The 14,128-nt window shown below is 40.2% G+C and overlaps 1 protein-coding gene across 1 annotated transcript in view; it reads right to left on the bottom strand.

Moving 5' to 3' along the window:
• The window catches only part of TXLNG (taxilin gamma), a 49,837-nt gene that overhangs the window by 16,914 nt on the left and 18,795 nt on the right, over positions 1 to 14,128 (bottom strand). Inside the window, exons 2-3 of the mRNA XM_065901058.1 lie at positions 4,708 to 5,011; positions 2,070 to 2,161 (exon numbers count right to left, since the gene is read on the bottom strand). Of these exons, the coding sequence (XP_065757130.1) occupies positions 2,070 to 2,161; positions 4,708 to 5,011 (396 nt within the window). The remainder of the gene's footprint in view (positions 1 to 2,069; positions 2,162 to 4,707; positions 5,012 to 14,128) is intronic.

The following is a 14,128-nucleotide window of genomic DNA, read 5'->3' as shown; positions in this document are numbered from 1 at the left end:
TGAATCTAAAATTTTATAGAGGGTAAAGAGTCAAGAACAGCCAAGATACTTCTGATGAAGAGAAGATACACCTACCCAACCAGAAAATCAAGATTTCTTATTACACTATAATAATCTACACAAACTAAGGACCGTGTTACAGGCCTAATGGGATCCACACTTAGCAAGTGAAATGTGACAAGTTCATAAACCCATGTTATCTGGTGAACGTGGCAGCCACAAGATCTCCCCAGAGGACAATCCCCATCACAGCGCAGGCACCGGTCCAGCTGCTCTACAGGACTTTCCTACCCCTCTGAGCCACAAGCACCAGTGATGTCAGACGATGCTGTCACCAAAAGGACAGAGGACAGTGATGGCAAAAGGGAAGTTTTCGGAATAATCCTCGGGAAGAGCCTACTGCCTTGATAGTCTCACTGCTATATAACCTATATGCTCTACCTTTTAAAAGAAATGAGTGTTGTTTCAAGAAACAAAGCTTTATAACATTTTCTGAAAACAGTACACGTTTCGTCCTTCATATGCTCAGCACAAATCTAAATCAAAGAGAGGTTGCTCACTAAGCAAGTCTTCAATGTGTCACATCCTAAAATGAATGTAGCGATGATTACTGGTGCTTTAAAAGAATTAACCATACCCTCCCCCTCCCCCACACACACAAAACAAAGGCCACAAACAAAACGCCCTAGACCCTTGCTGCTTAAAAAGTGTGATCCAAGGGGTAAGAGTATCATCATCAACCTCACCTTGGAACTTGTTAAAATGCAGACTCTCAGGCCCCAGACACAGTGAATCACAACGTGCCTTTGAACAACAGAAGTCCCAGCATCTGTGTGAGTCTAAGAAGGACTGCTCTAGGCCACTGTCTGCCCTTTCTTCTCCTAATCCACGTGTGACTGTCTGCTGTTGTCCCAACAACACTGGGTCAAGTAGCTAACCTGCTACACTGCTTTTTTTTCTTTTACTCTTTTCTCCATTTTTTTTCTTTTCCCTTTTTTGTTTTTGTCTTCTTTTTCTACCACTTCTCACATGATTCTCTTCATGTGGATGGAACCAATAGGGACTGTCTTCCACAGCCAATGGAAGTGTTCCTTTCCTGAAGCCAACAATCTGACCTTGTGTTTTCTGCCATCTTTGTATTTGTGACTGTTCTAGGCTATTTTCATTGATGCATGGGGTGTCCTGCTGCTCTGAACAGAAGGTGCCAGACTGCTGAACGCCAGCTAAGTGGGGGTATTCATGGACCCCTTTGTAAACTGAAGGAAAATATAACTGTAATTGAGTAATAATTCATTTTCAAAGCTGGTCACTGATAAAAATTAGCGTTTACGACACGGAATAACTGCTTTAACAACAGACGAAAATGCATCAACATTGTCCATGATAATTCACCTAAGTATTTCACAAAAGATATTAACTTAGCATATTAGAACCATTCATTCTAAAAGCTTCCCACAACCCTTATTTCAAACGGTTCAATGGCTTCCCCACTCTTCAACTTAAAGAGGACAGCAGTGTTTCCATATTGAGACTGCTTTCATAATTTGACAAAGAGAATTAATGCTACTTGAAATAACTCAGGCACAGAACAAATGAGGTTAATTTCTTTGGAAGATGGAAAAAGGAATGCCTGGCACATATTAGAGACTAAATAAATACTTCCTGAGACAGAGTATTGTTTTAGTAGACTATTTCACCTAACTCACAATTTCAGTCACAATGGTTAGAGCCTTTATCTCTAGAATTCCCTTGGGAAAAGTTAACTACAGGAACCACTACACTCCAACTGACTGGCATTTAAAGCAACACAACACAAGACTGAGTTTTAGAAAACCTACGCTGTACCTTTAGCATTATAATGCTCTATATATGTAACACCTTACAAAATGAAGTCATACAAGCAACAAAAAGCCCCAAGAAATCAGATTCTCCTCTTCAATTCTGGAGTAAAGTATAATTTTACATGTAAAGCTACATCAAAAGCTACATCATATTTTAAAAAGCTTATCAAGCACATACACATTTTGCTATACTTTATATGGACCTCACTCCCTTGATTTAATACTCACAAGATCGGCATATTTCTTACAGAGAGCTGCCAGCTTTTCTTCTGGAGTTGAAAGGGTGTTTAGGGCTTGCATCAATAATAAGACTTCTTTTCCTGATGATTAACAAGATAAGAAATAAGTCCCAGAAGAAGAATGAGATCAACCTGTAAATTCTAAATAACACTTCCTATGTTCTGACATCCAGAGTAAAATAATTTATGCCTATAACTAGAAATAAGAGATTTACTAGCTAAATTAAGAAAGCTATTTTTAAAATCTGGATCAGCAGGCACCCCTTCCTCCCCATCTCCACCCCAAATTTCTTCACTCACTAACACTGCGAGCTATTTGTGAAAAGAACTCTTGCTGAAGGCTTAAAAATTCCCTTGCTTAACCACTGATATTCAGGTTAAGACAAAGGGCAAGTTACAAAGGGCAGAATATTTTTATATGCTTCCTCCTAACCAAGTACGAATATAGAAGGAAGTTCAAAGGCAATTTCGGGTGGTACTCTCCGCCTATCTAAGACGCTAAGACGATCATTATCACCGGTGACACAGATCTTTTCCTTTGAGCAATTTAAATAACTTCTGATGACTTAGTAAGCATATTGTGTGTTAACCAAATTTAGTGTAAAAAAAAAAAAGAAGAAGGATGTCAAGATGGCACTTCTCTTGGGAAAAAGAGCTGAACAGTATTTTAAGGACTCTGGCAGTGAGAAGCAGGTGACTGAGACAGGATGGAACAAATGGTGTTTTAAAATAAGTGATAAGTTTTATTTCTTCAGCTGGGTGGTAGGTACCATTTTTATTTTTTTAAACGTTCACTCTTCATGAAGAGTATTTCATTAAAAATACATATGTGATGGCAATTCCCTGGTGCTCCAGTGGTTAAGACTCCATGCTTCCACTGCAGGGGGCACAGGTTCAATCCCTGGTTGGGGAACTAAGATCCCGCACGCTGTGCAGCATGGCGAGAAAAAGAAAATAAAAGTGAAAATGACTCTGACTTTGGTATATGGTGTTCAGATTGCTATGAGGAAAACAAGCAGGCTAACTTCAAAACAGAATCCTTTTCCAACCACAGAAAATTTTAGCAACAAATCCCCTCTCGTTTGGCCCAAGGCCAATAAGAATTTTAAGAGAGATGACAAAATATGATTATTGAATATGATTAGAAATAACAGTAAGGTAACTTGCAATTTTTATGAAGATTTTAAAACTCACACTCTACCTGGTTTTTTCTGAGATACAACTCACATACCATAAAATTCACCCTTTTAAAGTGTGCAGTTGAGTATAATCACTAAGTCGTACAACTATCACCACCGTCTAATTTCAGAAACCCCATGCCCATGAGCGGTCACTCCCCAGACTCCCTCCTCCAGGTCCCTGGCAGCCACTACTCTACTTCCTGTTTCCATGGATTTGCCAATTCTAGACATTTCATACTAAGTGGAATCATAATTTGCTGTCTTTTGTGTCTGGTTTCTTTCACTTAGCATAATAGTTTAAAGCTTCACCCACAATGTATGAAGACTTCATTCCTTTCTACCACTGAATAATATTCCATGTACAGACAGACCACATTTTGTTTATCTACTCATCAGCTGACGGGTAACTGTGTTGCTTGGACTTTACAGCTATCATGAATAATGCCGCCTTGAGCGCTCCTGGACACGTTTTTGTGTGGACACGTTTTCAACCCTCTTGGGAATATAACTAGATGTAGAACTGCAGGGTCGCATGGTAACATTATGTGTCACTTTTTAAGACTCCTTCTGCTTTTACACATTTAACTGGGGCTGCTAATATTGAAGAAATTTGTCTTGTTCGTAAGGAAATAAAAATTTATAGAAATATGAAAAATAATTTTAAGTTTGCCAAGTTAACAGAAAATGGGTATAATACGAAGGATCACTCCAACTCAGCATATAGAAAACCAAACAAATTTAAACACTGTTAATCTCAGGTAGAATAAGTATAAAAAACGTAGGGGCAACCAGTAAGCTTAAAATAAAAGGGGAATTCAGATTTCCTAATGAGATTTACCATACCGCATTCTTCATCCTGAATCTCAAACACAGAAGAAAACATACCCTTGAAAACCAGTCTTAACCCACTTCTTGAACTTCACCCAACGTTATATCGTCTCTAAAGTTTTGTGACTAGGTTTAAAATAAAATGATCAAATAAATATACAGTTTTCACAGTAAATTTTGGTCAGACTACATTAAAGATGCAAAGAAGGCAAATCAAATACTACTTCCGTCTGGGACTTCCCTGGTGGTCCAGTAGTTAGGACTCCGCGCTTTCACTGCCAAGGGCGTGGGTTCAACCCCTGGTCAGGGAACTAAGATCCTGCAAGCCTCATGGTGAAGCTGGGAGTGGGGACTACTCCTGTCAAATTGGCCCCAGATTTTTTTCACGAAAGCCCATTCTTGACTACTGAGAGAGAAGTAACCTCCTCCTCTGCTGTCTCGGGCCCCCCAGCACGTCACTGCAGCAGACAGGCTGCCTGCCCCACTGAAGACAACAGATGTGCCAGCTGAGCAACATTGCCCCCGACGCTGGCCATGTTCATCATCACCTGTGCTGCGGACAATACAACCCAAAGGAGCAACGTGTGAAACATGCAACCCCCAAGCTGAGGTTGTTACCTAAGGTTTTGTCTTTGTTCCTGTCGCACTCTGAATCTTGCTGACCATCAGGGGGATCTGTTCGAGCCTCTCGCCCAGGAATTTCCTCCCTTGACTCTCGTGTGCAGTACTCTGGGCTCACCAAACTCCTGCCCTTCGTGATAAAGTCACTGTGTGCATCCTCTTCCAAGGAATGCTTGTTACTTGTGCCACCACAGTGTGAGCCTTGATGCTGAAGAATATCATTGGACTGGGAGTTACGCAACATATCCGTTTTCACCCCTAGCCCGCACATTCCAGCTTCTTCCATTGTGCCAATCACAAACTAGAGGGAAGGGGAGAGGAGAAAAAAAGATGGGAAGGGGGGGTTAAATTAAATGTAATCAATGTTTACAATCCATCACACACCACAGGTTGACAGCTTTTTCCTTTCTTAGTCGTTTGCGAAACCGATGTAAACGTGGTAATTTCTAAGTTTCACTGAAAGGTGACCTCACTGTAAATAAGAAAATTAAAGTTAAGATGGCCAAAAAACACACGAAAAGATGCTCAATATCACTAATTATCAGAGAAATGCAAATCAAAACTACAATGAGGTATTACCTCACACCAGTCAGAATGGCCATCATCAAAAAATCTACAAACAATAAATGCTGGAGAGGGTGTGGAGAAAAGGGAACCCTCTTGCACTGTTGGTGGGAATGTAAATTGATACAGCCAATATGGAGAACAGTATGGAGGTCCCTTAAAAAACTAAAAATAGAACTACCATATGATCCAGCAATCCCACTACTGGGCATATACCCTGAGAACACCATAATTCAAAGATACATGCACTGCAGCACTACTGACAATAGCCAGGACATGGAAGCAACCTAAATGTCCATCAACAGAGGAATGGATAAAAGCAGATGTGCTACAATATATACAATGGAACACTACTCAGCCATAAAAAAGAATGAAATGCCATTTGCAGCAACATAGATGGACCAAGAGATGATCATACTGAGTAAAGTAAGTCAGAAAGAGAAAGACAAATATCATATGATATCGTTTATATGTAGAATCTAAAAAAATGGTACAGGGCTTCCCTGGTGGCACAGTGGTTGAGAGTCCGCCTGCCAACGCAGGGGACACGGGTTCGTGCCCCGGTCCGGGAAGATCCCACATGCTGCGGAGCGGCTAGGCCCGTGAGCCATGGCCGCTGGGCCTGTGCGTCCGGAGCCTGTACTCTGCAACAGGAGAGGCCACAACAGTAAGAGGCCCGCATACCACAAATAAATAAATAAATTTTAAAATGGTATAAATGAACTTATTTACAAAACAGAAATAGACTCACAGATGTAGAAAACTTACGGTTACCATGGGGGAAAGGGGGGGAAGGGTAAACTGGGAGGTTGGGATTGAGAGATACATACTACTATATATCAAAATAGATAACTAATAAGGACCTACTGTATAGCACAGGGAACTCTACTCAATACTCTGTAATGGCCTATATTGGAAAAGAATCTAAAAAACAGTGGATATATGTGTATGTGTAAGTGATTCACTTTGCTGTACACCTGAAACTAACACAACATTGTAAATCAACTATACTCCAATAAAAATAAAAATTAAAAAAAGAAAGAAAATTAAAGTTAAAACAAATCACAGAACTCAGTGGTACCAAAGGAAGCAAGAAATGCCATTTAGTTGTACATCTAAACTTGTTTCAAAAAAAAAAGTATCAAGTTGTGTTAGTGCCCTAGCCAATAAAAAATAAACATATTTCCTTATAAAAATTCACCACTTAAAATAATTAGCATCTTAAAAGACATGAAATTATCCCAAGTTAACGAATGTTAATTATTCTGGTCTTGGCCTCTAGGACACAGTACAGCAGAGATGGCTCACTGGCTGTACAGCAGAAACCCAGGCTCCTCCACAATCCTGTGGAGCCGGGACTGGTGGCCAAGTGCTCAGACCGGCCGACACTTCCCAGCCCCTTTCATCTGGCCGGGACTCCCATGCAAAGTTGCCACCAATAAAATGTGAGCCCAAGGAAGGACTTTTCCTTCTGCAACAAAACTTTTTTTAGAAGCACACATTCTTTCTCCTCCATCTCTTTCCCACTCTGGCTGGACGCAGAGGTCTCCAAGACCCCAAGAGATGGCAGAGCCACAGGATGAAAGCAGCCTGCACCCCTAAAGTTCACATACCTATACAAGGAAAGCCATCCGTCTTACTAAGAACACCCACACTGGGCTATCAGATGAGAAAGAGAATAACTTTCTTTCTTATAAAGCCACAGACATTGTGAGAATTAGGTTTTAAACAGCTACCCCTGCCCTAACAAATACAGACAGCAGGCATGGGACAGACAGCTTCATTCTAGTATTTTATTCTCCATCAGTACTTTAAACTTCCCCTCTCTTCTATCATACTGTTAACCCATTTACTTATGGGGTGGTGTGTGTTTTTCCCCTGGTTGACACTACTTGGTCATATGATCGGGCACAAACTTAAATTCTGTATATTTCCTCTCTGCGTGAAAGAGGGCCTCTTCCTTTTTTGAATAACATAACTGATGGGGAGGTGGCTAATACCTTTCTCTTATTACAAGTGGACAAAAGCTACTCTACAAAGTTAATAGGAAAAGAGAGATTTATTTTTTCAAGTTACAACAGTATCCAGCTGAAGAAATGAAGATAATTTAAAGTATCGAAGTAGCAGAGTATGGGGAGGTTAAGGGAACTAAATCCGCATCTTTTATAGTCCAACATTGATAAATCAAGTACTGTGCTTTTGCAAGAACAAACTGGTGCAGCCACTTTTAAAACCTTTTGCAATATGGCTACCTTCCAATCCAGTTAATTCTACCCCTAGGATTTTACCCTAGTATGTACAGATGTGCAGCCAAAGGCCAAGAATGTTTAAAACCACACTATTTGTAATTGCCCCCAAATGAAATCAACCCAAATTTCTATCAACAGAAGAATGGATGCATTGTGGTGTGTTCATATCATCCAGCAGTGAGAACGAAGTACTGCTAGATGCAGCAACAGGGATGAGTCTCATAGAATTTTGTGAGGAAGGTGCCAGAAGAAAACATACTACAGGAAACCATTTACATATAAAGTTCAGAAACAAGCAAAATTAATCAATGGTGCTAGAAATCAAGATTGTGTTCACCGCTGGGGGTGGGGCCTTCTGGGGTGCTCGGTAATAGTCTGTTTCTTGATCTAGGTGGGGTAACGTAGATGTTCACTTTGTGAAAATTCATTAAGCCTAAACCTTTATGATTTGGATACTTTTCTGAATGTATGTTTTACTTCAATAAGGTTTATTTTAAAAGTTGTAATTTATATATTATTCCAGCATTATGAAGAACCAAAACAGAAATATTTTCCTCTGGGGAGAGAGATTAGAGATGCATTCTTTTCTGATACTACTTTTTAAAAAATGTGCCTGTTACACTTTTTCTTAAAAAAATTAATGCATTAAGGAGAAATGCGTTGTTTAGAGTTATGGTTTGATGCTACACTCAAATTCTTTCCAAAAAATTCTCTTCCATACGTAATGCAGTCCATAAAGCAGTATTTCTCAAATGTAATCCAGAGATATTAGGTCTACAAAAAATTACCAAGGATTTAGGAAATGTCTTTTGTTAAATTTCATTACTGCAGAAACTTCTTAAAGTCCTTGATAGGCCCAAATAACATACAGAAGTATTAATATCAAGCCAAACGCAAAGTGATCGTTTTTTTTTTTTGGCTGTGCCATGCGGCTTACAGAATCTTAGTTCCCCGACCAGGGACTGAACCCGGGCCCTTGGCAGTGAAAGTGCAGAGTCCTAACCACTGGACCACCAGGGAATTCCTGCCAAGTGATCATTTTAATGCTACATTATACACAGAACTACTAGTCCCACCTCTATGTTATACCAAATATTAAACTGTCATTACTAGTTGGGCAGATGGATAATGTTAACAGAGATCCTTTATGCAAAAGCAATACTGAGAAGAAGAAAAAAAAAAACCAACCCAGGGCTTCCCTGGTGGTGCAGTGGTTGAGAGTCCACCTGCCGACGCAGGGGACATGGGTTCGTGCCCCGGTCCAGGAGGATCCCACATGCCGCAGAGCGGCTGGGCCCGTGAGCCATGGCCGCTGAGCCTGCGCATCCGGAGCCTGTGCTCCGCAGCGGGAGAGGCCACAACAGTGAGAGGCCCACGAACCACAAAAAAAAAAAAAAAAAAAACCCAACCCAGTGCTATTAATACCATCTTCCCCAACTTTTTAAAAATTAATTAATTAATTTTTATTTTTGACTGCGTTGGGTCTTTGCTTCTGTGTGTGGGCATTCTCTAGTTGTGGCGAGCAGGGGCTACTCTTCGTTGAGGTGTGTGAGCTTCTCATTGTGGTGGCTTCTCTTGTTGCGGAGCACAGGCTCTTGGCGCGTGGGCTCAGTAGTTGTGGCTTGTGGGCTCTAGAGTGCAGGCTCGGTAGTTGTGGCACACGGGCTTAGGTGCTCTGCGGCATGTGGAATCTTCCCGGACCAGAGCTTGAACCCGTGTCCCCTGCATTGGCAGACGGATTCTTAACCACTGCGCCACCAGGGAAGTCCCCCCAATTTTAAAAAAATAATTTTTAAACCGATTCCCTGAAAACCATTAGTCCAATATTAAGAATAGGGCTACAAAACCACAATGCTGGCTTTAAACACTGATGAAAGTCTGTTAAAAGATAATTAAAATGGAAGATTGCTTATCTCTAAGAAAGAATTTCTCAGAAGCATAATGATAATAAAACCCACAAAATACCAGAAAACATGGTGTCAAGCAATATCAAAAATATAATGAGCAAGCAATTTGTTGGAAGAAGCAGGAGCATAAATAATTTTCACCAAGAAAACCCAAGGCCTCTCCTAAGATCAATTTTATCGAGAAGCCTACCTGAGGATTGGAATTGGTTATTTCTAGTTTCCCAGTTCAATTAGTGATTTTTCATAACACCTTTATTGAGATATAATTCACATACCATCCAATTCACTGGTTTTTAGTGTATTCACAAAGTTGTGCAACTATCACCACAATCTATTTTAGAATACTTTGGTCACCTCAAAATGAAACTCAGTACCCTTTCCAGCTATAAACCCCTAATCCGCCCAAAACTCCCAGCCCTAGGCAATTAATGTGCTTTCTGTCTCTATAGATGTGGTTATCCTGAACATTTCATATAAATGGAATCATACAATATGTGACCTTTTGTGTCTAGCTTCTTTCACACAGCATAATGATTTCAAGGTTCCTCCACATGGTAGCATGTATCAGTACTTAATTTCTTTTTATTACCAAATAATATTCCACTGTATGGACAGACCATATTTTGTTTATCCATTCATCAGTAGATGGACATTTAGATTATTTTCAATTTTGGCTATTATGATTATTTTCAACTTTGGCTATTATAAATAATTTTGCTATGAACATAAATGTACAAATCTTCGTGGGGACATCTGTTTACATTTCTCCAGGGTATATACCTAGGAGTAGAACTGCTGGGTCATATGGTCACTTTATGTATAACCCTTTGAGAACCTGCCACACTTTTTCTAATCGATTGCACCATTTTACATTCTCACCAGCAGTGGGTGAGGGTTCCAATTTCTCCACATCTTCATCAACACTTGTTATTGTCTGTCCTTTTCATTATAGCCATCATAGTTGGTGTGAAGGTATCTAACTTAATGACCAGTGATGCTGAGAACATTTTCATGTGCTTACTGACCATTTGTATACTTCCTCTGGAGAGACGTTTATCCAGATCCTTTGCCCATTTTTAAATTTGGGTTATTTGTTATTTTATTATTGAGTTGTAAGAGTTCTTTATAGACACTGGATACAAGTCCTTTATCAGAGGTATGATTTGCAAATATTTTCTCTTATGATTCTCCTTCATTCTCTCAATTTTGGAGAAAACTCACAGTATATTTATTCACCTATTTCAAAATGCCATAGGTGATTTAACTGCAAGTTATGCTGGCTTTCAGATTAAAGGCATATAGGTCAATTACAACTACCAGAGACAGAAAAAAGACAGGTTAGAAAGGCCAAAATGTTCACCTAACTTAAAATAATAGCTGGTGGCAGGCTTCCCTGGTGGCACAGGGGTTAAGAATCCACCTGCCAACACAGGGGACACGGGTTCGAGCCCTGGTCCAGGAAGATCCCACATGCTGTGGAGCAACGAAGCCCATGTGCCACAACTACTGAGCCTGCGTTCTAGAGCCTGTGAGCCACAACTACTGAACCTGTGTACCACAACTACTGAAGCCTGCGTGCCTAAAGCCCGTGCTCTGCAACGAGAGAAGCCACCACAATGAGAAGCCCGCACACCGCAATGAAGAGTAGCCCCTGCTCACCGCAAGTAGAGAAAGCCCGCGCGCAGCAATGAAGACCCAATGCAGCCAAAAATAAATAAGTTTAAAAATAGCCGGTGGCACTGAGCATAAATAAGGATGTTAAATTAATCTGTATAGTGCACAACCATCATATCTAACGTTATCCTTCTAATTTTATTTCATCATTATCTTTAGCTAACACTACTACTTTTTTGTCTTTCCAGACACTCCTTTCACCTTGAAATTCCTACCACACATATTACATTATCACTTATTTGGTATGTACATCCTCCTAGATAGCGACAGCTTATGCATAAAAGGTGCTCAAGTGCCAACTGAGTGGAAAACACGAGGGGCCAAAATGGCTGCTTAAAACAAGCCATGGGAAGTATCTATTGAGAAAAACACCACTATTATTATTTTATCATTAGAAGCAGGACAGTATTACATTTCCCTTCTCTCCTGTACAGTTAAGTTTGATTTATTCTTCACATTTGCTAATGAAAGACTTACTCTGGCTCTACAAAATCTTTTTGTTCATGAATAAGCCCAGTTAGAGCTGGGCTTGATTCCAACCCTAGTCTACAAATACTCTTGATATAGTAGGCCCCAATTTTCCCCACTTGAGGTTCCGCACTGGACCATTTGATATGAAGCAAATTCTTAGGGCCAATAACTTTATTTAAATTGTAAATGATTTCTCAGCCTTCAACTCCTTAAGCAGAGAATTCTCTATCACATGGCCAATACAACTTCCTACTCTGCCCTCTTTGACACCCATTCTGGACGCCTTTGCTTGGGTACACTCTCTTGGATAAACAACAGCAGCAACAGCTAACACTTACACAGCAAATACTATAGCCAGGCACTACTGTAAGCACTTTCCTATACTCACTAATTTAATCCTCACAATAATGTCAAGAGACAGTTATCATCTCTATTTTACATGTGAGCAAACGGTGGCGTGGTAAAGTTAAGTACCTAGCTGAAGGTCACAGTCAGTAAATTGCCCAGCAAAGATCTGAACCCTGGCCAACTAATTTCCGAGTCCACGCTCTTAACCACAACGATGTACTGCTTCATGAGTCACCTTTGTCTACTGTACAAACACCCTTGTCCTGACCGAGCCGTCTTACAGAAGTCTATTTGATAACGGGGAGAGATGCTCCCGAAGTATTATATATAAAAAGAAATTACAAAATAGTATGCACCATGTATTATGTATATATACACAGACACACAAAGTATTGGGAGGAAATACATCTAGAAACAGATGAATTTGGGAATTCCCTGGAGGCTCAGTGGTTAGGACTCTGTGCTCTCACTGCCTGGGTTCAATCCATGGTTGGGGAACCAAGATCCTACAAGCCACACGGCCCAAAAAAAAAAAAAAAAAAAAAGTTCAAAAACTTTCACTTATGCTCCTTCAAATATTGTTGAAGCTAAAGAACCACCTTTCTTTGGCTTATTTTGTTTAAAAGAGCTTAAATGTTTTTAGTGATGGTTGTTCTTTTACTAAGACTGGTCTAAAGGAAAAAACAAAAAAGCCAACATTCACTTTCAAATTATTTCAACTACCATCTGCTTAAACCAGCTTGAATGCCTTTGACCAGTGCCAGACACGTGCTGAGCGCAGACACTCCCTGTGGAGAGCTGGGCGGCCACAGGAGGGGCAGGGGGGAAAGGCTGTGTACACAGATGCATTTCCCCATCCCCGCCAGAGGTCCTGAGCTCGCCTCTAGTTCCCAAAGAGTCTCGAGAAACTTATCAAGTAGGTAAAGGTAAACCTTCAGAACCTACAAGCCCCATTACCCCATTTAACCTTCTCCACGCCACTGAGAGGTGGGTCTTAGGAAAATGAGACTCAGTGACGTGAAGTAACTTGCCCAAGATCATATTCAAGTCAGTAAAATGGGCCAGTAAAACTCAAACCAGGTCTGTCAAATTCAAGAGCCTATGTTCTCTCCATTACACCACTCCTTTCCCTTCACACATCAGCCTTGGAAAATGAAAGTTCAAAGTCAAACAAAGAAATCGGAGACATTAAATGTCTAAAAATACATACCATGCTAGATATACCAGCATGAATTTAGGAAAACATTGGGAAAGAGCTGGAGAGTTTTTAGCAGTAATTAACTCTGGGGTTTAGGGAGGCGAGACAACACTAATTTGGGAGTAGAGACATCTTTAAATAATTTTAAGTGATTATATTTAAGACATTGAAGGGTTTTTTTAAAAAAAAACTTTTTGTGTCTTAGGATTAAACTAAATTATCTCTAAAAATCCCTTCAACCCTATGTTTCTAATAATTTCCTCTAAGAGTCATCAACGACGAAGCAGGAATGTGAAGACACAGAGCGCACGCCTGCCTGGCCTCAGACACCAGGCGCTTCCCGCTCTCAGCATGGCCACGACCGGCCTTATTTGGTTTTGAAAATATGAACCTCTTTTCTAAACATTTCCAGTATTTTGAAGGGCTTTTACATTTCCAAATACAAATTTTACAAACAAACCTACCCATAAAACTTACATTTTCATATGCTTTTTTATTTGTTATTTTTTTAAATAAGTGGTTGGAGTTGGTAGGTTCATATGCTTTTTAAATTAGAAAAGTAGCAGAAGATCTAAATAGGTATTTCTCCAAAGACCCAAAAGGCACAGGAAAAGATACTCAACATTGCTAATTATTAGAGGAACGCACATCAAAACTACAGTGAGGTTATTACCTCACACCAGTCAGAATGGCCATCATCAAAAAGTCTACAAAACAATAAATGCTGGAGAGGGTGTGGAGAAAAGGGAACCCCCTTGCACTGTTAGCGGGAATGTAAGTTGGTACAGCCACTGTGGAGAACAGTATGGAGGTTGCTTAAAAAACTAAAAATAAAACTACCATATGACCCAGCAATCCCCCTACTGACATATACCCTGAGAAAACCATAATTAGAAAAGATACACACACCCCAATGTTCACTGCAGCACTATTTACAATAGCCAAGACATAGAAGCAACCTAAATGTCCATCGACAGATGAATGGATAAAGATGTGATACACACACA

This window comes from Phocoena phocoena, chromosome X (assembly GCF_963924675.1).
Source record: "Phocoena phocoena chromosome X, mPhoPho1.1, whole genome shotgun sequence".
Lineage (NCBI taxonomy): Eukaryota > Metazoa > Chordata > Mammalia > Artiodactyla > Phocoenidae > Phocoena > Phocoena phocoena.
The sequence above is the reverse complement of the archived record's forward strand: the minus strand, read 5'-3'. Positions and strand labels throughout refer to the sequence as shown.